At 40.9% G+C, this 24740-nt stretch overlaps 1 protein-coding gene across 2 annotated transcripts in view; it reads left to right on the top strand.

Moving 5' to 3' along the window:
* The window catches only part of igsf21a (immunoglobin superfamily, member 21a), a 171816-nt gene that overhangs the window by 139746 nt on the left and 7330 nt on the right, over positions 1-24740 (top strand). Inside the window, exons 5-7 of one of the 2 annotated variants that reach the window (XM_070850545.1) lie at positions 2541-2656; positions 14437-14917; positions 21676-21761. In XM_070850545.1, coding sequence (XP_070706646.1) covers positions 2541-2656; positions 14437-14917; positions 21676-21761 — 683 coding nt within the window. Of the gene's footprint in view, positions 1-2540; positions 2657-14436; positions 14918-21675; positions 21777-24740 lie in introns of both variants that reach the window. The other variant, XM_070850537.1, reaches the window with a different exon arrangement.

Genomic DNA, 24740 nt, shown 5'->3' with positions numbered 1-24740 from the left:
TTAAAGAAACCTCCAGCAGAATGTCAAAGATATTGACATTTTTCTACTTTCTAAAAGTTTCTTTGCTTTTGATATTTTTCCCCAAGACTTCTAAATATTGTTTAGCAAACTTGTGGCTTTTTTTTGCATTTCGATTGATACGTTTTTTTCTCTTCCAGTTTTTGTGTGAGCACGACATCAGCATCGCCGTGCTCGACAGTAACCTAGTCAAGAGAGAAATGTAATTATTTATCTGTTGTTTTTTAAATGATTGGTATGCAGGCCTCGGTAAGGGTGCACTGAGAGGCAGACGCCCCCATTTAACGCACCCAACAGACAGCTTAAAACAAAGAACTGCAACATGAAAAACAAGGGAAAAAATTAGCTCAACCTTTAACAAGTGGGCGAAGAGAGAGCTGCAATTAAATGAGGTATGAAAGGCTTATACTCCATCATCACTGATAACCATCTTAATCCTATACAGGGCTGTTGTGTTTGCAAATAGTGTGCTGTGCATGGAAGGTCTTGGTTTTAATCATGTCAAATATTTCACCAAGGCTTAGGGCTGTCTTTGGCTCTGACTCCCATAAAGATGGAACCCCCACCCACAGGGCACAAAACAATGGAGCACTAAGATCAATGTTCAGCTCTCCTGAACTCACTTGACCAGATGGTCGTTTTAGTCATATTATTTCGAACGAAACAAAGCATCTCCTCACCGCTGATTGGGAGAAGTACTTGTCAGGGGATTATCAATACTTATCAGTCAAGCGGAAACCTGCAATTTGACAGTAATTATTTCAAATCTAATAAAAGTGAATTTCAGGAGATTAGCTTTGTCTAAATTAAATATGTGGGGTTTGGTGCATTGAAACTCCCTGCGGATTGCTGCAAACTCCCCTGATCTCTTTGTATTTACAGCTGCTAATGCTGTGAAAATGAATCAGTTTTTTTAACCAGGTTGTATAGCAGCACCTGAAGCGCTTTGCAGACAAAAAAAAAATTAATGATGATGTTAGGAATATATTTGCTGGACTCCAGCAAGCTTTTACAAAGTAGAGTATTACAGTGTTTTATGGAATAGGGCAATCAATATTATATATCTATAAAGTTGGAATATTTCTTTTTATTGGCTGGTTATATGCTCTGCATATCGGTACAACTTCACAGCACTAGAGGAACTTCACTGCATGACACTGTGTCGAGTACTTGAGCATGATTGGTCAGGAACAGACACCTCTGACAGCTTATCATATGCCAGGTTGAGACAAGCTTGTCAGTAAGCTAATGGAGTGTTCTAAGGTTAATTTACTACCATATGAATCCCATCAATAAGCAATTAAGAGGTGTGAAAACACAGAGGCACACAGGCCAGCAGCGAGATCCCCACCAACCCCACACCCAGCTTTAATCAATTAATTTCTGTGGCATGTCTGCTTAAAACCACTTGATAGATTTACACATGAAGTGACACATGAAAAGGCACGGCTCCATGCATGACCTCCCTTGTTGCCCTATCTGCCTTAAAGCATGGTTCGGGGATTCGGGAAATTGTGACTTCTTAAGAGAAAATTCGCAGTCCTTGACAGATGTTACAAAAGCTTCTCAGTCTAATTAGTGCTTGGGCCGCCAAGTGAAGTGTTCTTGAAGCATCCCACTGCCAAATCTGCAGGGAAAAAATGGTCCAACCCTAAAAAAAGAGAGAACATGTTGATAGACGGAATACGTGGGGAAAAACCTCAACATCTTTAAACCACAAAATTTGGTCAAAAGTGTCGTTGCTACTCAGCAGTGCTTATCCAAATTCAAGTGGTTTTTGTGCAGCTGGCCATCATCTGCTGCAGTGTTGTCACTTAAAACTTGCATGTTGATGTTTCCCTGAATCAGCCACAATATGGTCTATGAGGTATTCACATTCATATTTAAGCCACCATGCAGGGACCAGAGTGCTGCATGTTGAACAGCTGATTTTCTGGGGGATGTGGGAGATTTCCATTCATTACCTCCTTCTCCTCCCAGTGCTCCCCTATAATGCTGTGAAGCCTCGCTCACATGTTTTCTCTTTACACTGCCATGACATACTTGCTGGAATCCCTGGAGAGATTCAGACGGCGGGTTAGTGATATGATATGTATGAGATTTTCTACCTTATCAGCCTCATCCGACTCACATGAGCCCTGGGGAGTTTTGAACATATTGTCCCAACCATTCAGTTACCATTTTAAGTGGAGATTCTCTCAGCAGGTTCTTGCTTTCCTTTGAAAATAGACAGTAGATAGATAAAGCGGGCCTGCAGATTTGTTTTAGTCTGTTTTTTTTTTACATCTGGGCACAGCAGCATTGTCTTTTCTCTGCCGTCACTGTCTTGCTCTTACTCTGCTGTGCCCACCTAAATGTATAACCCTACAATGACATTTCATCACGAATTCACTCCTCGAGCACACTGAGCAAGTGAAATCAGATGTTTTCTAAGAGTTCGAGAATATCTGAGGTTGCATTTTTTTTTTCTATCAAATGTTTTGGGATACTGTCTCACAAAGTTTTCCCCCTGTCCTCCACAGCGCCTCCAAACAACATATCCGTGGTGGCAGAGAACACTCCAGCTCCATTCAGTCGATATCAAGCCCAGAATTTTACTCTCGTCTGCACTGCAAAAGGAGGGAAACCGGCCCCATCGGTGAGTTGCTGTTGAAGATACACCATGCTGCTCGTCCACTAGGGACTTACCTTTACAACACACAGATCCCTGTTGTTTACAGAGGAAAAGGAACTGTGTTTCATGTTGCTGCTGGGCTTTTTTTTTTTTTTTTTTTTTTTTTTAAGATACAGAACGCAGACCACTACCAGTAAAATTGCTCTTAAAACAAAATTTCAAAAGTTTCACGACAGTGCAATCCTTGATCTCAGTGCTTTGCTGGAAGATGCTGGTGGCTACAAGCTTAGTGCAGGCCCTGCCACACATAAACACACTGATAGCGTATTCCTGCAGCCATCTAATGTAGCTGTCACCTGCACCGCTGTTACATTCATTAGGCTACAGATTGACTTGTGATTGATTACCAGCACTAATTTAGTCATACAATGTAGTCATTAAAAAAGGTAGATCAGAGTTAGGAAACAGACACATTAGCGTTATTGATGGTCACAGTCAGGGAAATTAATCTAATCGCAATGACACAAAATTATTACTGTACACTCTAATACATGCGCATGCAGAAACACACCAATGTGCACATGCATGCAGTCAAACACTTCAGAGTAACACCTGCACAAACTTTTTTTTGTCCCAACTTTTTAAAGTGCAAGGCAAGGTCTTGCAAATATGTGAAGCATATGCTCCTGTGTCTGGTGCCATATGAGCTTACAGACGCTCTTTGAGAGTGGTCACTCGCTGTTTGTTCCCAACGGGTCATTAATCATCGTCCGTAGTTGTACGATAATAGACTCCAGACCACGAGCGCACATATCTCCTGCAATTATGAGCCCAGTGAGAGGTGAATACAAGGTGAATACGATTTCCGTTTCTCAGGTACTTCCTGGTTGATGGTGTAATGAGGAAGATTCTCCCCTGTTGTGATTTCACAGGGAGCCTTAAGCCATTAAAGCTCAGCACTGCTGGATCCTTCTTCCATCACTTAATGGAGGGAAAGAGATCTGAAGGGTTTCAGCTGGTCAGTAAGCCCGGGCTGTCTTTGTGTCAGTGTCATATTGCTGGTGATTAGATTTGTCAGCGGCTTGGAGAGCAAAGTCACAAACTTGAGATAAAAACTAAATTTGAAACACTTTGACTACATTCGCCGCCGTGTTTGCAGATTGCAGAAAAATGCTTTGGTGTAGGATACTGAAATGTTTTGAATCTTACAATTGACCGAAGCTTTGTGCTGCAAAAGCGGTTTTTAATCCATCTTTTGTTTTGTTTTTTTGCTCAAGAATTTCATGTACATAGATGCAATGCAATCTAGAAGAGCAACCCATACCTTTATTAAACCATAAGTCTCTTCTTCCATAGCATGGACTGGTGTTAAATAGAATAGAAATGTTTTCTAATATTTTTTTCTTACTCTTTAGAAAAAGATACGAAAACGGGCACAAGTTTGAGCTTTAGATGTACACAAAGAGTGGAGGCATATAAAGGCATACATACAGAGCAGATTATTTGAAAGAGGAAGCATAGCACAGCAAGATTTAGTGGCCTTCTAAAGATTGCTTTGGTGAAGGAAAGGCGTGATGAGGAAATATCAAGTTAGAGAGAAATCTTTTGTAATGGCACAGGATGTGAGGAATTCAGTGAAGGAGACATTGCAGCGTGACAGCTTTATCAGTACTAAAAGCTTGTCCGTATAAGAAAGGTGAAGCAACACAACCAGGAATATAAGAAAAAGGCATTTTTGTTGTTGACCTCTGTTCAAGGCTGTGAAGCGTGAAAGCAGAATAGGTAAAAGTGACAGTAATGGACCGATGGAATTAATTGAAAATAATAAGGAATGTGGGTATTCCTAGTATCAGACGTATAAGAAACTGATATTGTGAATCTTTATCACAAGACATTTTTCAGTTCACCAGTGACATATAGCAACCTACAATATATTTACCGAGCTCCCAGACTGTAATCTTAGGGGAGACACTGAATCTAATATCATCCTAAGAATAACCAATGCGTCTCCTGCATCTTCAGATTGGCTCGTTTTGTTGCCAAAGTGGCGTTTTGAACCACTTCTGTTCTGCCCGAGAACTCGCCAAACGTTGTATATTGATATACTTCATAAATAACCACGTATCTATATATTTATGTGGGTGTAGGTTGCTCCGCTGTGGTAGATGAAACAAAACTGCAACAGGAGAGGCAGATGTAAGTGAAGCACTGTTTGTACACACCCACACAGTCCAGAGAAGAGGTTTAATCAGACAAGTGAAAACACCTGCCAATGAGCAGTGAGCAGTGTGCAGCGTGAAGGGCCTTTAAAGTTCTTGGTGCTCTCATAGTATGTAATTGATTTGCTAAAAATATATTCGACTCGTTGTGCGAGCCAGATAAAACTATAGGAGGAGATTTATTTCCACATCTTGCCCCTGTAGCTGGATGCAAACTAATATCGAGGTCATTTATTAGCCTCATAATATATCCTTTAGGCACACAGACGCAGTGTGTACACTGGGTGGATGCCAGATATGAAGTCAAGATCCAAGGAAAGTGAGAAGGAAAACACTTCCAACTTGGAAAGTTGCATTACCTCTGCGGGGAGCTGATCATGGCCTGTCAAAGCTTCCTTGTACTGTTGGTCTAAATCAAAAACTTGGTAAACAAACTCAAAACAAACGGGTTCCACGGATGGATTTTGGAAGTAGAGTCTCACAAGGCTCCCCAGTCCTGCAAACTTCTCTTTAATCTCCTTTGAGATCTCACACTGTGGTAATTAGTACGTAGAAGAAAACATTAATTTGTAAATGACATGTAAAAAAAAAAGTTTAGTCCTTTGAGAAGTGGAGCTTGCTTTCATATGTTGTGTCGACGTGTTCTCCGCTCTTGGTTGTCTAAATTGTTACTGTTGTATGATAACAGGTTAGCTCTGTAGCGAACCGCATGTATTAGCTAAATGTTGCGACATGATTTCTCAAATCTTGGTACGCCAATAGTAGCTGCTATAGAATAATGAAAGCTAACCATTCTTCCATGTTACAAAAAGAACAATTACAAGATACAAATAATAAAAATAACACACTGCCGTGGCATTATTCTTAATTATTATATTGCCCACAAAGTATTTCATTTGACTTGATCCCCATTTAGTTATAAGAATGAGCACAAACTGTGACTATTTGTTCTATTTATTCTGTTGTCCACGGTCACGCTGCATCTAAAAAAAAAAAGAGGAAAAAAAAAGCTCATTATTAGGTTTGTAAGTATTTGCTTGAATGTTGCTGCTTTGGCCCAGTTATGTGACTGTAACTTCAAACGGCTCTCTTTGCTTTTTGATGAAACTCATTTAGTCTTTGTCGGTGCAGCTGCCCCGGGGCTTGTTGCAAAATGAGCTGTTGTCAGCTCCATTTTCAATGTCATATCATTGCAAGCCCGGTCTCAATACAACTTACAAAGAAACAGGCTTGATTTATTGAGCCACCGTTTAGCAGATGCTAAATATGACCATTTAGTTGTATCTCTCATTTTAAATCAGCGTTGTTCCTGGCTACTCCAAATTTTATTCCACTTAATGTTTTTGTGAGAATCCAATGAATGAATTCTTTAATCCGCGGAATAAAAACGAGGCCTTGTGACATGTTTACATGAATAGATCAGATTCTGTATCTATTTTTTCAGCGTTACAGCATGTAGTGTGTGTCATAGCTTCAGTCATGGTTTTTCAAAATGAGGTTTATAAAGGGGTACTTAGTGAACAGTGAAATGCTGATTCACAGACAGATAATTTCTAACCCTGCAATGATTATTTATACGGTCTTTTTACTTGATATGTTGTTAACAAATAGAATAATTCATTTGTTTCTGGCCACCTGGTGTAACTCTTTTAGCTCTGTTTCTTCTCTCTAACAACTCCTGAGTACAGCAGATTTGCAGAGCTGAAAAACAGCCTCATGCTGTGACCGAAAATGATGCTGTGACTGGTGAGAGTGAAGTGAAACTGCGAAGTTGCAGGTGGACAATGAGCTCAAACTCAAGTTTCAAACATAAAAAAAACTAGGGGAAGATATATTGCTGTATTCCGCTGCAAGAAAACGCAGCTCTGGTGACGAGCGCTGCTTAGAATATGGCTGCTGTTAACAGAAAGTGAAGAGAAAAATGGATAGGAAAGACAAGAGCTGCTGATTATGCTGCAGATCAGCCAGAATCCCTTCAAGTAATTAAAACAAAGCAGCCAGTGAAGCTACGCGGTGTTTGCGCTGCAGATGTTATTTTTATCATCAAGTTTTCACATAATTGATGTTTTTTTTTTTTTACCTTTGGTATCTTAATGTTTAAAAATAAGTATGGATAAATTACCATTAACAAAAAAACAACAACCAAAAAACAAAAATAATAAACATCAGAATGGGATGTGTTTTAGAAAAAGACAAGATGAGAGCGACAGAGAGAGAAAAATCTGCATCTGCTTCTAAATGAATAGCTGCCTTACACTCTCTTTACCACCTGAGCTTTGTGCACACAACAAATGAGGTTTGAGACCTCTTACTCTAAAGTAGAGTGCTTAGTAACTGGGCGTGCTGTATAGTCACATTCGGTCTCTGCTTAGATCAAACCATAGGCGCAATTTCAATATAGGTCACAGCAGCCTTGGCTTTAATCCCGTTGCTTAGAAGAACCTTAATTGCTGTAAACATCATTTAATGCAACATTTTATTTGATACTAAACACAGACATGAGCTTTGTGTTTGTCTTGATACATTTACTTTGAGTTTCCAAAAGGAAAGATATATATATATATATATATATATATATATATATATATATATATATATATACCCTGTTGCTATGCAACATTCTTTTGCGTCTTTCCAGCATGCAGTGCAATGTCTGACACTTCATTCTGGCTTGCTGTAGAAATTTGAAAGTGTTGAAGTTCATCCAATACTGCTACCGTTGTATTTAACACTTATATTAAAAGCAGTCTACGAAGGCTCCCACTCTCCTTCTACTGGTTCATTATATTTCTTTTTATTGATTCTTCAAATGTCACATTAAGGTTGAATTAACCATTAACATGCAAATATTCAGCCAATAGTCAATAATGTTAAATGGTTTAGGTTTTTTGGGGCTTTTTCTTTCTTTCTCCTAACAAAGGAAAGTGTAACAGGTGAAAATATTTGAAATTTGTTAGGCGTTTAATTGAAGCAGTAGCCTGGTTCCAGGCCTCAGAATAACCACATACTTCTCTGGCCAAATCAGTGTGCTGTGTGCTGTGATTCGAAAGGCTCTGTGGTTGTGCTCATTGACAGCTGCCCCCCCACATAAGCACAAGGTTGTCATCTTCCTACATAGCTAGCTAGCTACCTAACTTAAATATTTTTTCTCCATCTGATGTGAAAAAAAAAAAGATAATTGCTCCTATGGCAACAGCCTCCTCCTAAATAATGACATTGCAGGACAGAGGCATTACTGGATGAGGAGGGCAGAACAAATACTTTGCATGCTGTAATTACAATGAGCTTCCAGCGTAGCATATTGTTGCTACGCTTCCTGTCTGTCAACTAGGCTGCTACGCGCAATGATGTGAGGCATTCTGATGGCCATGGCATGGACAAAATCATATTAAAAGCTGGGCTATAATGGACTGCATTCTTTATCTACCCTCTGCAGATGTCACTGAAATAATAAGGTGTCTCATGTTTTATCGTGGCATCCTTGCATCATAACACACAACGCTACCTCGGCCATCCAGGGGCCCAGCAGAGTAGTGTGGCATTTCCTGTGGATCCTACCTCACGTTTACCATAACACGCGGTAGATTCACCATATTTCCACACCATCGTGCTGTGCGCAGTTTATTTGTATTACATAACGTACATTCTTGTGTCTTGAAGTTGAAGCTGTTACTTCCCACCACTTTCTGAAGGCATCCAACATGCCAAATTCCCGTAGTGCAGCTTTGAGTGAGCAGAATATAATGGACTGCATGTGTTAAAGCTGTCTGCTATTATGTTTCAAGATCTGTCAGGCATCTGATGTCATTGAAGCAAGCTGGTGACATATCAATAATAGCTTCCCAGTGCCACTCATTAGAACATCCTCAGAGCACAAGCAAGCACTGATTGAAAAGGAGAAAGATAATGACAGTTAATAATAAGAAGGAAAGCTGATTAAGTCATGGCCAGGATCCTTCTCTCTGCCTCTCTCCTCTTTCTCTCCCCCCTTTCTCTCGCTTCTGCTCTCTCATTGAATCATTCTGTCACCGTGAAAATTACCGCCTTGTCCCTTTGACATCGCCATGATTAATTGCAGCAACATAAAGGTGTATATGGACCAACGCATGATTGTTACATTTTCAAAGAGGTCTCGGATTTGAGATGTTGGTGAGGCGGGGGCAGCTTGGCAGTGCGCAGAGTGCAGGTGCTTTCATTCCCGTCTATTCACGGGGAAAAAAAAAAGCAAAACCCTTCTCATGCCATCCCAGCATAATTTTACCACCGCCATGGTATTGTGTACGGGCTTTTGCATAGAATTACATCTCTCTTTTTTTCTGTGCTAATTCATTTCAGAATGAAGTAAGTGGTCTGTGTCTGGTTTCATTGTCTGCACATATTGGACTATGAAGTGTTTGGGGATTTATAACAGAGGCGTGATTGATAATCACTTTATTCCATGCAGTAACACTGACTGTAAGAGAACAATGCAACAGCAGTGCCAAAAACACTTAAAAATCCCCTTTTACATGAGAGCGAGGAATACTTTCCAACTTCTACAACCGCAAATGTATTACCTAATGTGTTGTTATTACCTAATGTGTTGATTAAAGACTGTACGGCCATTTTTCACATTCTGCTGTACGCTTGCTGAACTAAAGATGTATGTTTTAGGACATTTCAAACTTTTAAGACTCAAATGTAGTCGTTCACGCCATCGTAAAGGACAAAAAGATACCTGTTGTGTGACAGTTTACTTTTCAACAACCATTTTATAACAAAATAAAACACAGTGTATTCTTTTTATCAATACGCAATGTTGGACCATCGCATGAAATGCAAGTCTTCTAAAGCAGTACCTAACACAAGTGCCCATGTCACTTTATGAAAGCCAAACATTTATTGGAGACACGTATCACAGTGATGAACATCCTCAATGTTATTTTGGCACCTTTATAATCGCTTGTAGAAAATTAATCAGTGTTTGCTCTCCCATTTGAACAGACTGGAAGAAGTGATGCATTCTCTGTTATCTCTGCTTGTCAGGAAAGGAAATGTGGGAAATGAGATTTTTAGCAAATTAGTACGTAGCTTAAAGGAAAACAGTTTTCTGAGATGACAGATGTCTCCTTAACTGTGCTTGATTTTAAGATGAATTGTGGATGGATTCATATGAATATTTACAAAGATACAGGGCTCTGGTGGCCCATTTTGTTCAGGCACATGGCGAGGGACCTTTGTCATAAGTGTCGGTCTTTCCTCTTCTTTGGCTGCTTTAAGCTGTTCGGTACATTCAGAAGTGCCGTTACAAATCATTTCAAAACACAGTTTGACACTTTTGCAAGATGTCAAGTCTCGGCTTTGCAGAACTGCATTCCACTCAGACAGATACCAAGTCTCCTCAATGCAGTGATTCAAATTCTTTATTGAATGATGTCATACAAGTTGGCATTTGTGAGCCTGATATATTCAACAGTGTAATAAAAGTGCTCACATTTAACTCATTTATTGTCATTATCAGATGTCTGTTATATCCAACACATTCTGCTGATTTACCATGATTCAGTAGTCGCTGCCCACTGGGGATGGTAAGATAATCTGATTAGCATTAGCGAACGGTTCATGTTCTCGATTAAAAAAGGTTTGGGCCAGATACAGTTTGAGATGAACTCACGATCTACCTTTTCTAACATCTTTGTTATTGTTAAGTCTGATTTATTTTCTCTGCCAGACACAAGCCTGAAGGGCTTTTTGGAGGTCAAAAAAGAAACATCATAACAACTTACTGAAAGCTAGAGAAACAAATATGTGAAGTAAAAATGTCACTTGTGCAGTTTTTCAAGTGTAACCTAGGAAATGAAATAAAACTCCCTGTGCCATATTGAATTCCATAGCAACATATTAATTTGATATTGTCAATGCATTACATTGAATCCAATTGTGTCAAATTGCACTGCATCACAATAGAGGTGAATTGTACTAAATCATATTGGTAGTAACGTCATTTGTATCATAGATGTATCGGATCGTTGACAGCGTATCGAGATGTGTGACGCACTGGCCTCAGAGATGGAGATGCACCTCCCTACTGCCAACATTGCTGGTACATCGCAGGCACAAGCACTGCAAAAATATGCAATGAATCAAGGGAAAACGTTCCAAAAATGATGACGTGTTAAACACCAAAATGCACTGACAAAGAGGAAGCGTGGCCACCGATCATAATCAGCGCTGTCTGGAAGACTCTTAGGAGGATATCCATCAATAACATGACGAACTAGAGTCTACACTCACTCAGAGTTCATTTAGCTTCTAACAATCCAATTTCTATATATGGCTAAACATATCTGTGTCTATGTGTCCATATCCATACAGTATGTGTGATCTGCTCCTTAGCAATGAAAGGAGAAATGAAGAAGCAGCAGAACTGCAGGATAATGACACAGAAGTAACACTTCACTCTGTCCCTGCAGCGACATATCTGTTATCCCATTCATTCATGTCTTTGATGAAACATTAATTGATTCCTTTTCTTATACTTCAAGCCGGCAGGTGGCAAAGAAAGATATTTAGTCATGGTGCGATCACTATGAATATGTAAACTGATGCTTTGTATTTTGCTTGAGGTAACACTTCAATAAGGGTATTATTTCTGACTCATTCAGAGCACACGCCACACACGGCTCCATGCACTATGTTAAGTCATGTAGATGTTTAATCAATATTCCTTTTATGCCTGTAAATTAACTTGTCTGCTAATGTTTACAGAAACAAATCAGTTATCTCGGCTTACAGAATTAATTCCCTATTATACCAATCCATAGCCAACACAGGTGTTATTGTGTACCCACACCATTTTGTCCAACAAAAGGTACAGAACAGGTGCATGGATCGGTCTAATCCACGCTGTTCTCCCTCCACCTGCTGTGATAATTAATGAGGTGCTTTAATACACAGTGAAAAAGCTTCTTCCCTTTCCAAGTTGTCGAGTAGCTGTAGGAGTCAGCGGCAGACGCAATGGGGTCATTGTAGATCTGAGGTTGATGTTTCTACTTCCTATTGCGCTATTGGATTTTAAGCTCTGGCTCTACAGAGCGCATTAGGTAAATGCAGATAAAAGGCGATGGGTTTTGAATGGTCCCACATGTCCAACTCAACAGAGGAAAGCGTGTTAATCTGTGGAACATTTCAAATTGGCTTTATGCTGTGCTGGGGTGTAATCAATACAGGTGTTTACTACCAAAGGTTCACGAGTAGATGTTGCGGATGTAAAAGTAAAGGCCATGTTTGAAGAGCTGTTGTTCGTTTTCACAGGCAGGAGATTGTGTATGAGCTCAAGTGTATTATCTTACCAGTGGGCAGATGCATGTAAGAATACCTGACACCACACCCTTACATGCCCCTTAGCTACACTGGCATGAACATATCCACTAGGTTGAGTGGAGTGTAATAACTTTCCATCTGTGTGTGCAGTGAACCTTTGCTACACTTACTCTTTGGAGGGGCTCTTTATTTTTCAAGTTTTACAAGAGTATCTGGTACGTGTGTGTGCACTAATAAAAAACAAGGGTTGTACTTGTAGTCATAAGTCATCCTTCAAAAGCACATTGGGCTGATGTGATTTCAGAATTTCCTCAACAAGGGCAATTTATTATCAGGCTTGATCAGGCTGCTTTGGAAAAAGCAAACATCCATTTCAAGCACTGAAATCTGTTTTTACTCTTATGAATATCAAATGAAATGTTCTAAAAGGATAAGGACGGCTGTGCCTCAACCTCTAAAGTCACATCCTAAAATGAACAAACTTAAAAAATAAAAAATGAATCAAAATTTTAAAGAAAAGCTTGTTTCCCAACTCTGTACTGAAAGTGCAGCACAGGTAGATGGGGCCATAGAGCAATTCAAGGTCCACAGGTAGCGTCAGCAGGTTGCCTTGGAGGATGAGTAGTTCATTTTTTTTTTTTAGTTTTCTTTATCCATGGTACTGACAACAACCAGTAAGGCTGAACGCCTTTGAGCAAGGTCACCGAACCCCCATGTGGATGAGTACCAGCCCGCTCTGATGGCAGCCGCTAGAAAGTTTTTTAGAGTTGGCTATAAATACTACGATCTAACCCAGCCGCACAACACAGCCAGTAATATAATGATGTTGCATCTGTCTTTGCAGATATAACCTCATCAGCAAGAGGGGCCACGGTGACAGCCCCCATTCATCAGTGTTTTAAAATAAAGTTGCTAAAATAAAGGGTAAATTGAGTGAATCTCAGAGGGCTTACCAATTACCAGCTGGACTTTCTTCATATAAAACAAAACACTTCTTTGTAAATAAGTTCTAATAATTATAATTACTTATTTATATATTATTTATTGTTTTAATATAATATGTTTCACTGCACAATTTAAAAATAAAACGTGTCCTTCAGTACTGAATACTCAAGTTTGTTATATTTGTATGTTGATCTGAACTGAAATAAATATGTATAGCCACTTTAAAGGCCAATACTTTATCTTAGAAAGGGCCGCACATTGTAATGCTGTAAAACTTAATTGTGTTATCGACTCTATCCCTTTAGTGACTGTGAAAATGTCATTTGGAGTTATTTCTCAGGACCTTCGCCTTATCCTGACTTGTTTACACTCATTATCGCTGATTACCCACTCAAAGCATCAACCCTGGAGGTGGTACCATCTCAAAGCATGCGTCAGCCATCTACTCGCAAAAAAAAAAAGAATTTAAATGGCCAAAGGTTTGCAAAAGATTGCGGCAGATTAAATTTTCTTTCAACAAAAAAGAAGGTATATGTTTACAAAATAGCAACACCACAGGCTGTGACTCTACTGCCTCATTTCAAAGCTAATATCTGGAGGTTATATGCTGAATGGAAGCATAAATTCCCTGTCAGGGGATTAGACACCCTGAGATGTTAATAGACTCATGAAATGCTGAAGAAACTCCTGTAATATCCTGGGAAAGCCCTCTCTGTGGCATCACAAGCCACTACCGGACTGACACAGCAGTTCTGAGTCTATTATAAAGCTGTATACTTATATTAACAATGGTAAAAAAAACCCCCAAAAAACAATCACTCCTTGTGACTAAAGTACACTTTCCTTCAGCTCTACTCAGTCTTTCAGTTCATTGTTTTGGTTTTACATCCGCAGCTTTGTTTAGACTCTCGCTGCTTCCATCAGTTACATCTCCAGGTGCAGCAGGCAGCTGTTATCAGCTTAGAAAAAGTTCAGTCAAACCCACTGCACACTGCCTGTCCAGCACCGAAAGGCAGGCAGACAAAATTAGCGACTGGCTGGTGAACACATTAAGCTCCCGACGCTGTGTTTACTAAAACAGAGCATTAAAAAAGGGATGAATATAGGGTTTGTAATAGCCTGGTGGCCAGAAACAGGACTTCAAATTAATGCTAATGTTTCTCTGAGTCTGCTGTAAATACATATTTGTCATATCACCTTCATGAGGTGTTATTATGGCAATGTTTGTGCAATGTATACTGTTTTTCTCTGCTGGTGTAGCAAAATTTGCCTTTGTTCGCCCTTTTTTCCCCCTGTATATCTACTTCTCACTCTAATTCAATACTCCTTCTGTCTAAGGTGTACTTCAAGCGTGATGGTGAGCTGATAGAGGTGATCTCCTACACTCAAGCCTCCACCAACGAGCAGGGAGGCGGTGCAGCGGGGGTGAGAGGAGCCAGGCCCCTTATCAGCAGGGACCTGGATGACACTAAACTTCAGCGTTCCCTCTCCCTTCTGGACCCCGAGGGGCGGTCGCCACGTCTGTACACGGAGAGCCCCCAGCGTGTGCACACCCAGGGCCAGCAGGCCCACGAGCCCAGCCCTGCAACAGAGGTCATCCCAGAGACAGTGGTGAGCCGGGAGTTTCCCCGCTGGGTACACAGCACGGACCCTCTCTACTACTTCAGCCACACTCACATCCCCCAGAGCGACGGCTCTGTGGTGGTGCAGGCCCGACTCACCTGGACCCTCAACCCTCAGCTGGATAATGATGCCCTGTTCAGCTGCGAAGTCAAGCACCCAGCACTGTCCATGCCCATGCAGACAGAGGTCACTCTAGGTGAGTAGGACGCAGACTAACTCATTGTCTTTGCATGCTGTTCTCATTCCCCCACCACCTTTTTCTCATCTGTCCTCTATTTATCCTCCAACTTCACCCAAAACACTCCTTCTACACACTCACACGCACACACACACACACTTCTCTCATTTCTTCTCCGTTTTAATCTCCTGCTGTCTCCTTGTATCCCCTTGCCGCACTTGGAAACCGACTGGGCCCCCTTATGTCTCCTTTGCAAATGTACTCAGAGCAACACTGATTTTCATTTGATGCCGCTTAATTGTGTTACAGCTGAGCAGATTGCGAGTTTAGCTGCGAATGCAAAACTCCAAGTGACTGACAGGGCAATTCATGGAGCTGTCTGTTGCTAGATTGAGTTAGCTCAGTACTGTTATTGAAAAAGTCAACCTGAATTAGAGAAGTCAAATGAGAATTTAGACACACTGACCAATGTTATATCATTGAAAAAGACAATCTCAGAGATGCTACCCTTCTACCAACTTCAATGAGCACCTCCTTAAGCTGTTCAGTCTCACGCTTTACTTTATTTTTTAATGAAGGATGAAAATGTATTTGTTCATCTGCAAATGATCAAAGTAGAAGACGTAGCGATGCAGATACTGAATTTGAAAAACAGGAGTCATACTTAAAGGGGAAAGTAAGCACTGAAGGGAAGTTTTGCCACGTATTGTGTGGATTTCCAATCAGCGTTAAATGGTAAATGTAGTCCATTGAAGCAATAACTACCCAAGTGAATGTGTCTTCCACACATGCACTCCCCTCAGCTCCCAGACTGAGGGAAAGAATATTTTGTTAAATTCAGAGGGATACAGGTTGTTCTGATGAGTATTTCACTGAGAGAGTCATGAAATCTCTTCTGAAGATCATTATTCAGAGCAAGGTTTTATACCATTACAACCAAAAAGAATAGGTTGTGAGCTGGATTAATCCAGATGTCTGAATGACACCACAAGGTGAATACAATCTGATTGTCAGTAGTTACAATCTCTGTTGGGGGCTCAAGGTTAACCTCCAGGATGAGTAGTTCAATGTATTCACATACAGTGTTATTAATCAAGCTAAAATAGTGTGTCAGCACAGAGCATAATGTCATACGGAAAGGCAGGAACTTAATCAGAAACCAACAAACTATTAGGTGTGTAAAATAATCTTCTACATATGCTGTAGTGGCTGAGAAAGCTCACATCTCCTGTTTTGCAGAGCCGCGCTGGCAGTGCCTACATTTACCAGGATGCATTGCTCGCGAACTTCCGATGTGATGTGCAGTTCTCATAATCTCATCATCTCTGCGCTCCGCTGTCTGTCTGTCTGAGTGTTGGCATAAGTGGTAAAATGTGTCAACAGGCATGTCAAAAACAAGATTCAAGGTCCCAGTAACAATCACAGTCACAGTAACAGTCACTACTCCACAAGCATTCAGGGCGCAAAGGTATGAACAACAGAGAATAGCGTCCAAAATGCAAAGGAAGCATGACTAGCAGAAAACACAACTCTGACGTACTATTACACGCTGACGGCCAGCTCTGAATCACGTCGTGTTATCACACAGAAAACAACAACCAAATATACTCGTGTATAACAGTGTATAACATGAACATGAGAAGATTTGACTCATTGTGTCACACGATAAATGTTCATCGGATGTCACCGTGGTCGGAGGTAACGCTAGCTATGAGGTCCTGCTGCGGCACGTCCCATCCACTGCTGCGTTTGGAGGAACGTGCAGCGTTTACGGCAGTGATTGAGTTTCTGTCGGCATCAGAGGGCAGTTTGAGCAAAGGGGACCACGAGTCAGCGCTTGCTTTTGGCAGCTCGGGTTCTGCATGGTCCCCGCCAGCTTCATCCTCTTGCACGGCTGACGCAGCTGCAGCCTCAGTTTTTCTCTCTCCTGCATCTGACCGTATACTGTGATGCTGTTGGAAGTTTGCAATACATGCAAAAATAACAAGGGAGTTTTGTTTTGGAGAATGCCCCCTGGCCACCCAGGCTAGTTATCCAAGATGAAATAGCCTGTAGTTCTTCCAGGCCAAATGAAGACGTTGGTGGCTGAAGAATAACAGAATTTGCAGCTTTCTCAGTCAATATAGCGTGTACCGAGGTATTTTTTTCTTCAACGAAATACATTTACCATCAAACTTTCCCTTTAAGTTTTAATGGTGCGTGATCCAAGAGAGAGACACACACTTTTTTCACAATTTTTTTTTAATCTAAAAACAAAGATGGCTTCCAGCGCATCCAATTAACACTTCAAAGGCGATACGTTGGCATGGTCCTCCTGGAGACAAGCCACGCAATCCTGACATGATAAACAGAGACATTATCTTCCATGAGATTCAAGCAATGGTTGAAGGCAGAAAGAGGTTCTGAATGAGGAGACTGAGGCTGGTACATGTTTGCTTGCTGCATTCTGTCTGGCTGTCAGTATTTTATCTCACATCACCACCTTTCATCTAATTAAAAATGTCCCTCTTATTATTCTGTTGAGCAGCTGTGGTCACTCAGAGTCGATGTATAGAAACTGTCATTATTATCTAGAAGTGGAAAGACTTTAATGGGTTTCACGAATGACACAAGTGGGGAAATTAAAATATTCAGTAAACAAGTCACACCACTGCTTTTTCTTACCTTAACTGTGGTTCATTGTTACGATATAAACCAATACTACACAGTGAAGCCTGCTCACTTTGCTTGTGGCAAGTAGAGGTTTCATTTTTTTTGGAAATTAAAAAAAAAAAAGCGCTCCTCATCACATGACACTTAGGACCCGAACTTTGAACGCTTGCAGATTATCTTGTTGCAGCGGTTTTAACTGCAGTCCAGCTTTCTTTCGATGCACTCACAGATTATTGGTTGAGAGAAAAAGTTTTAGATTTTGGATCAGTGCTTTATTTTTTTTGTGTGCCAAGACATTTTCCTGCCAGGATCCATATACATATCTGGGTAAATAGGGTGAATCTACAGGGTCTCAATTAGCGAGGTTGGGACACTCCTTTCAGCTGTACCTTATGAATCAATCATTTTTCAGTACAGACTGACAAGAGGGGTGTATTTTTAGATTTAAAAAAATGTTTTGCAGATTCCGCACAATGACTAGACCACGTATTTCTTATCTTCAAGAGATCCAGTGAAAAGATCAAAACAACCCTGCCTTGTCTGTGACACTTTTGGTTCCTACTGAAGACATAAATCTTTAAAAAAAAAAAAAAGGGTTCACACGTATATAGTTTGGTTTTTTGAAAGGCTGAACTTTCTTGATAGTTTTCGTCTGGATTTGTTGATATTAGGAAAAATATGAAATATTGCAAGCCTTTACCTTTAAACCATTTAATCATATTTAAGCGGAGGAGAGGGAAAAAAAAAGCCCTTTGGCCCTTATTTAAAAACCAATTGTCACAATTGGTGTTGTCAGTTTTTTTCAAATGGGCATATCTCATATCCGCTTTTAAAATGTAGCAACTGTCATCGCCATATTCTGGAGTGGATAGGCATATAGTACAACTTCACATTTCAAAGTGTAATGGCATGAGCTGTCTTCTTCAGACAAAGTATTGCGGTAAGGATTCTAACAGCTCTTTGCCTCTTTCACATGTTGATGATAAAACAGATGACAAGCCCCGAGGGGAACGGGCCCTGTGAATCTCTTGCTAAATGTCAAAGGTGCTAATATTTTGACAAGCTTTTCTCTCTGCTGTGTTTGAAGTCATTAATTTATCACTACCTTTGTTCTTTTAAAGAGATAGAAGGAGCATCAGCAGACATTTGTTGTTTTTTTTTCTTCTTTTTTTTTTTGTTCTCCCACCACCTAAAGAAAAGAGCACAGAAAATGTGTGTTGGTTGATTCTAATTAGAGCACACTTGAAATTCAAAGCATTCACAGACCTGCTTGGAGCTGTACTCATCTTGGAATGGAAAAGTATAAAAAAGTAATACTGTTGTGATTCGGGTCAGAGGTTATTACAACAGAAATTTGGCACATATTGACAAGACACACGCTTATTTTTTTAGTATTGTATTTGAACATTGTTTTTTAAATATTTAATCGATCACTTACATACCTTATTCATTTATATCACGCAGCTATAACTGGATAATCACACCCTCTGCTCGTCTGTCTTACTGTACATACATACGCTCGCTTGGTTTCTCTCAGGTGTGTTTGGTCAGGAAATGAAAAGGAGGTCTTTGTAGTGCCCATAAGTAATAAATCTTTCAGAGATTTAATATTGCCACATGAGATGGAGTGACAGTCTGACAATGGCCCAGTGTTGCATTACACCTCGTGAATATTCATGAATGGCTCCGTGCTCACAATACTAATGCAAGTGAAGCTGGCGCCGGGCCTTGGGAGTCCAAAAAAGAATTGCTACACCTCTATGAAATCACGAGGCTCGTCTATTCTAAGCTCCTGGATTGTATTCATGACCATAGTGCATCTTAATGATTAAAAGAAGTTCTTTGCCTTGGATTTAGATGAGCTAAGGTGTGTATTATTCAGCATCATTAGACGAGTGGTAGAATTCTCATTTCATACATGTACAGCAGTGAGGAGAGATCCAGGCTTCCTCACATCTCCCAGTCATTGCTTTGCCAGACAGTGATAATCAAAGAGCAGATGCTCAGTTTCAGGAAGGTGTCTGTGATGCGTGCATGTGTGTGCGTGTGCTGGTGTCGTGTATTTTAGGGTATTGTGTGTGTGTGTGTGTGTGCATGCATATATCTATATAGTTATTTGTATGTAAATGTCTGCGTGTGTCTTTGTGTGACCATGTGAATATGTTACAGGTATCCGGTATGTTGTTTGCATCTTTGTTCACCTGCTGCTCAGTTCCACATTCATCAGTCTGTCTTATCTCCGTGCTTTGGGTCACCTCATCTATCCGTGAAAGGCATTACACTGTGCCGAATTCGCCGCGATAAAGCGATCCAGCAGTCAGTCGGCGTCTTAGATTTGGTTGCATGTCTCTCCAGCTTCTCTTTTTCAACAAAACCAGTCACCCAGCAAATGTGACAGGTTCCCAACTGCTTAAGTCTGCTGCGCAGCTGGGCAGACCTGTTGATGTCTTGGCTTGGTATTAAAGCACACCTGATGCAGGGTGTGCAGTTGTTTTTCTGGAGGGGATGTTTATTCTCTGACCCTTCCTGGAGTGAGAACAGTTCCCTCTTGCAAACTGAAGAAGTTCAGTCTTAGGTGGCGGTCTCATGGGACCGTGGCTCATTTCCCCAGCGAGGCCGTCACCCTCAGAGGCAGCCTGTGTTATGTCCATCACACTGCATCCTGCCCTAATCAAAGGTGGTGACGTAGGACGCCAACTGTCACTGTTGGAGCAAATCCCAGAAATCAGCCATCATCTTCCCCGGCCATATGCCTAGCAAGCTCTATGTGACGCCATGACACCAGTATTTAAAAATACCCTTCCGTTAGTGCGTGGGCAGTGGGACGACAGTGCTCCTCGCTGCAATGCCAAAACTAGCCTGTGAATAGCAATCCATGTTCGGCATGAGGAGCCATGTTAAACTGCTCACATGATGTTTGATTGGGATGCCAATATAATGGATCTTTTTTCTTTTTTTTTTTTTCTTTAATATTAAAAAAGGAACCTCCTAATCCAAAAATGCCTTCTTAGACTTTGCACCTTTTTAACTGCTGCTGAAATCTTTTTAAAGAGATGTGATAGCTGCTCGTTCCCCCGTTTCTTCTAAGCGTTTGGTGCAATCCAATTGTTTTTGCTTCAGTTTTATGAAAGGATCCCCAGATGTGATATATAGAGTACACGTGCGATGCCACATGCTCGATCCTATTTACAGATATGACAGTGTGACTCCTAATTCATTAGTCTGCTGCGAGCTTGTAGTCACCAGCTCCCTAAGAAAAGGCCGTGCTCCATTAGCCACAGTGGACAGTTTGTTGCCAGATTAATAGCTAAACTCTGAGGTCATTTGTCTGCTTATTTATTTATCCTTTAGTTCATCAATGAAAACAAGCACACTGTGTGATTTATATTGAGAGTTCAAACCAAATTAATTGAGGAACTCCTGGGGTGAACTTATACAGGCGTTATTGATAGGATGCCCTTAACTTGAGTCTCATTGCATGTGCTGCTCAGTCCATTTGTCTAACATATGGAACTGCTCAGCGTGTGAAGCAGTTATCTTTAGGGGAACTGTTAATCATCTTAAACCATGCAGAACCTACTTATATGGGCCTAATGTGCATATACTGTGCAGTTTAGCCGTAATGAAATGACTTACATTCTTATAACATTATGCAAATCACTCATTTTATCATGACACTACATACACAGGACAATCACCGGCCCCTCACAATCTCAGAATATTAGAATCTGCGTGCTCCCTCTCCTGCTTGCGCCCCATTGTCTTTGAGGGTCCAAATGAAAGCCATCTGGGGGCTGCTGTCCACACCAAGACAAGGGAATTAGCTCTCTGAGTGTCTCTTATCTCGCTGCCTCCACACTCCACCCGGTGCACTCCCATTCTCCTCTAGTAATGAGTATGTGCCCAATTTAGTTCCTTTTCTCTCCAAGGAGGAATAAATCCAGCACAGTCTTTTGGATGAAAGAACCTGCAGGTCCCTCGCCTCTTGCCCCGTGACCTTAATTGACAGGAAATTGTATTTGTCTCCCTCCCTCTGTGATAAAGCAGGTATCCGACGGGATTTGCTCTCCATGCTCAGTACGATGACCTTTGTCTCTTTGTCTTTTTTTTGTGTCTCTTTTCAGCTGCTCCTAAGGGTCCTAAACTCTTCATGTCCCCCAGTAGGGCCAAGGTAGGGGACACGGTGCGCATCACTGTGCAAGGATTCCAGGTAGGATCACCTGGGGTAAGTGCATGGGGCGTTAAGAAAGGCAAAGTTGAGTAGAATTGACTGGTGAATATGTGCAGTTGTAATCAAAATTTTTTCTCAAAATTTTGATTCATATGTTAACATTTTGATTCAAGCAAACAGGTTGTGAAATACTAACCAATGCACCTTTCCAAGATGTCTCATATTTGTACTCCGTAAAAAATGAAACCAAAATGTAGACTTAAATGAATAAACTAAAGCAGGTTGATTTGTTTAGAAATGACAGAATTCTATCTGATATTGGTATTTATGAGCCTTCGCCGGCAGGTGAACATGCTATGTGCAGTTTGTGCTGCTTTCAGACTTCCTGCTCCATAATCCCAAAGAAGAGGCTAAAGGTAACAGCAAAGAGATTGTCTCTGTGTTACTTTCATCCCCTGCCAAAAAAGACCATGTCCCTGGTGTGAATGGCCTGTAGATGCTCCTGATATCTGTGACAGGAATGACACATTGAAAGCAGGCAGCTGGAGCCAGTCAGGTGAAGAGGATGGGGCTAATCCTTATACAGGACCCGTTATAGGCCCAAAGCACAGATCACCCTTGTCACTTTGGCACTACTTCAGGACTCTCTAGGAATAGGATTTGTTATTTGAATTTATTTCACTCTTCTGAGACATTTCCATGTAAAATGAATGTTCTGTATTGTTTTCGGCTTAGTGCAACAAGCTATTGACTGCACAGGTTTGAACACGTGTTCATGTCTGCCGATTGACCTCAGGAATCTTTTGAAGTTTTTCTTTGAACAGTGTTAAGATCGGTTATTATAAACAGGCTCGACTGTGGCATACAGCCAGACAGGGCCCTTCAGCAGCATGGGCATCAGTGCGTACAGACTGATCAGAAAGCAAATTTCCCTTATCCTTCACTGGACCCAGGCTTTAGGCTTTCACAAGTAGATAAGATTGTGTGTCAGGACTGATAATTTTGCCTCCCGCCTTTTGGATAAACTAAGACACTGGTTTCCCCTCCGGTTTATTGTTTTAGGAATTTATTATGGATGATCAGCCTACAGTGTGGTTTTTACTTTGCATTTATTTTTCATCTTGCTTTATGCATGTGATAAATGGAGCATTCATGGTGTCAGAAGCACAGGACTGAGACCTTTTTAATTTGGATTCTGCAGAGTCTTGGGGTTATGTGACGGGAAGGTTTCATCCTTGTTTTTTGTTTTGGTGTTTTTTTTGTTGGTTTTTTTTCATTTTAATGTGACTTTTTCCAAAGAACCTGTCTCACTCTACTAACTCATTTAACCTCTGTTTAAACAAGGCTCTTGGAGAACTGTTTTATTAAAATTTATTTTGAACGGTTCGACAGTTCACACCAGCTTTGTCGCAACAATTGCAAACCAGTAGGATGACGATTATTTTTTTTTTACCATATCAAACTATTTCAGTGGGTCGCTTCAAGCTCTTATGAGCACTTTTCTGCACCAGGCATGTTTAGAGCAATTTATCTGAATTCTGAAATGACTGGTCTATTTGTGGTCTAAGTGAGAATGACATTACTTGAACTTGAGCTGCCAACCAAATGCACCACAATGCCTGCATAAGGGAAGGATTCCAAAATGTGCTCTTTTTTGTGTTTGTCACAAAAAATGTCCAATCTCTTGAATCAATTATGCATTTCTTTAGCAATTGGTATGTCCTCATCATGTGTCTAGTATCTCTGATGTCCCACTGAGATCATCTCCCCTTTTACATAAGACTAGAGTTCTGGACAAGCCTTTATGCGCTGAAAACCTCCTCTGCTGAGGCGTATTCCAGGAGCTTGTGTGTGTCTGTGTGAGCCTGTGTGGGTGCATGAGTGCATACGTACAGTAGGTGCATGCACTTCATTACACATTAGCTAACGAGATATTTCGAAGGCCCTCGTGCTAAAACCATGTTCCAAACTGAGTTGATTCAAATTTTAGCCAAGAGGAGACCTGTGAGTCTTAAGGTTAACGCTCAGCACTTCCCCTGCAGTCGTGGAGTGGGGATTTTAAAGACACTTCACATATGGATGCTTAAAGACAGACATTCAAATGCGTTCAGTAGTGTTTTGAATAGCGCATATCAGAGAAAGATTAATTTGGGATGTTTTACCTTACATGGCTTTTGTCATGAATGAGTGTGAAACAAACGCTCTAAAGACGGTTGATTCAAAGTTTTTTTTTTCCTGACTCGAGGAATGAAGTTATTAAGAGCAGATACAAAGTTAGAAGGCAGTGCTATTTGCAATTTATACTCCACTTCAAACTATAACAATGAAATATAATAATATATCGCAAAATGAGAATTAGCCATATCAGAGCATCAGAGCAGTATCTTAGCTCTTCCTATGTTTGTGCTCTTCTGGACAGAGACCTCAGATGTACCTGGAGTCTGCTGGAGCCACACTCCCACTTTGTGGGTCACAGCCCCCACTGCTCCAATCACCACTGGCACCACTGTTGCCTTTACTCCCCACACATATATATATCTGTGTGTGTGTGTGTGTGTGTGCATGTGTGTGTGCATGTGTGTGTGTATGCACTTGCATGCGTGGTGTAGTGCTGGTATCAGGGAGGGATTAGGGTGTGAGAAGGAAGAAAGAAGCAAAGCCTAATACCTCGGAGGTGGAATCATACAAGAGATGCACCCTCTTACTGTGTCCTCTTATTATCTATGAACATGTCAACCCACTCTTATGAATGAAATGCTACTTTATGGAGGGTTATATTTTTAAATTGGAAATGGGAGGATATTCTCTGGAGGACACGAAAATGTGAAGAGCAAAAACTGTTGTAAAGTGAAGTGTTGATTATTAATGCATGTTGTTAACTTGCCATTGCATTACGGGAAAAATTGGAGCTTGTATTATTCATGTATCCCTTGCTCTTAATCTCTTGGCTGAGGCTCACAGACTTTCTCTGTACCACCCTCTCACACCACCCCCACCCCCGCCCCCTCCTCCCTTTCT

Source organism: Pempheris klunzingeri, chromosome 2 (assembly GCF_042242105.1).
Source record: "Pempheris klunzingeri isolate RE-2024b chromosome 2, fPemKlu1.hap1, whole genome shotgun sequence".
Classification (NCBI taxonomy): domain Eukaryota; kingdom Metazoa; phylum Chordata; class Actinopteri; order Acropomatiformes; family Pempheridae; genus Pempheris; species Pempheris klunzingeri.
Note: the sequence above shows the minus strand (reverse complement) of the source record. Positions and strands in the feature narration are given on the sequence as shown.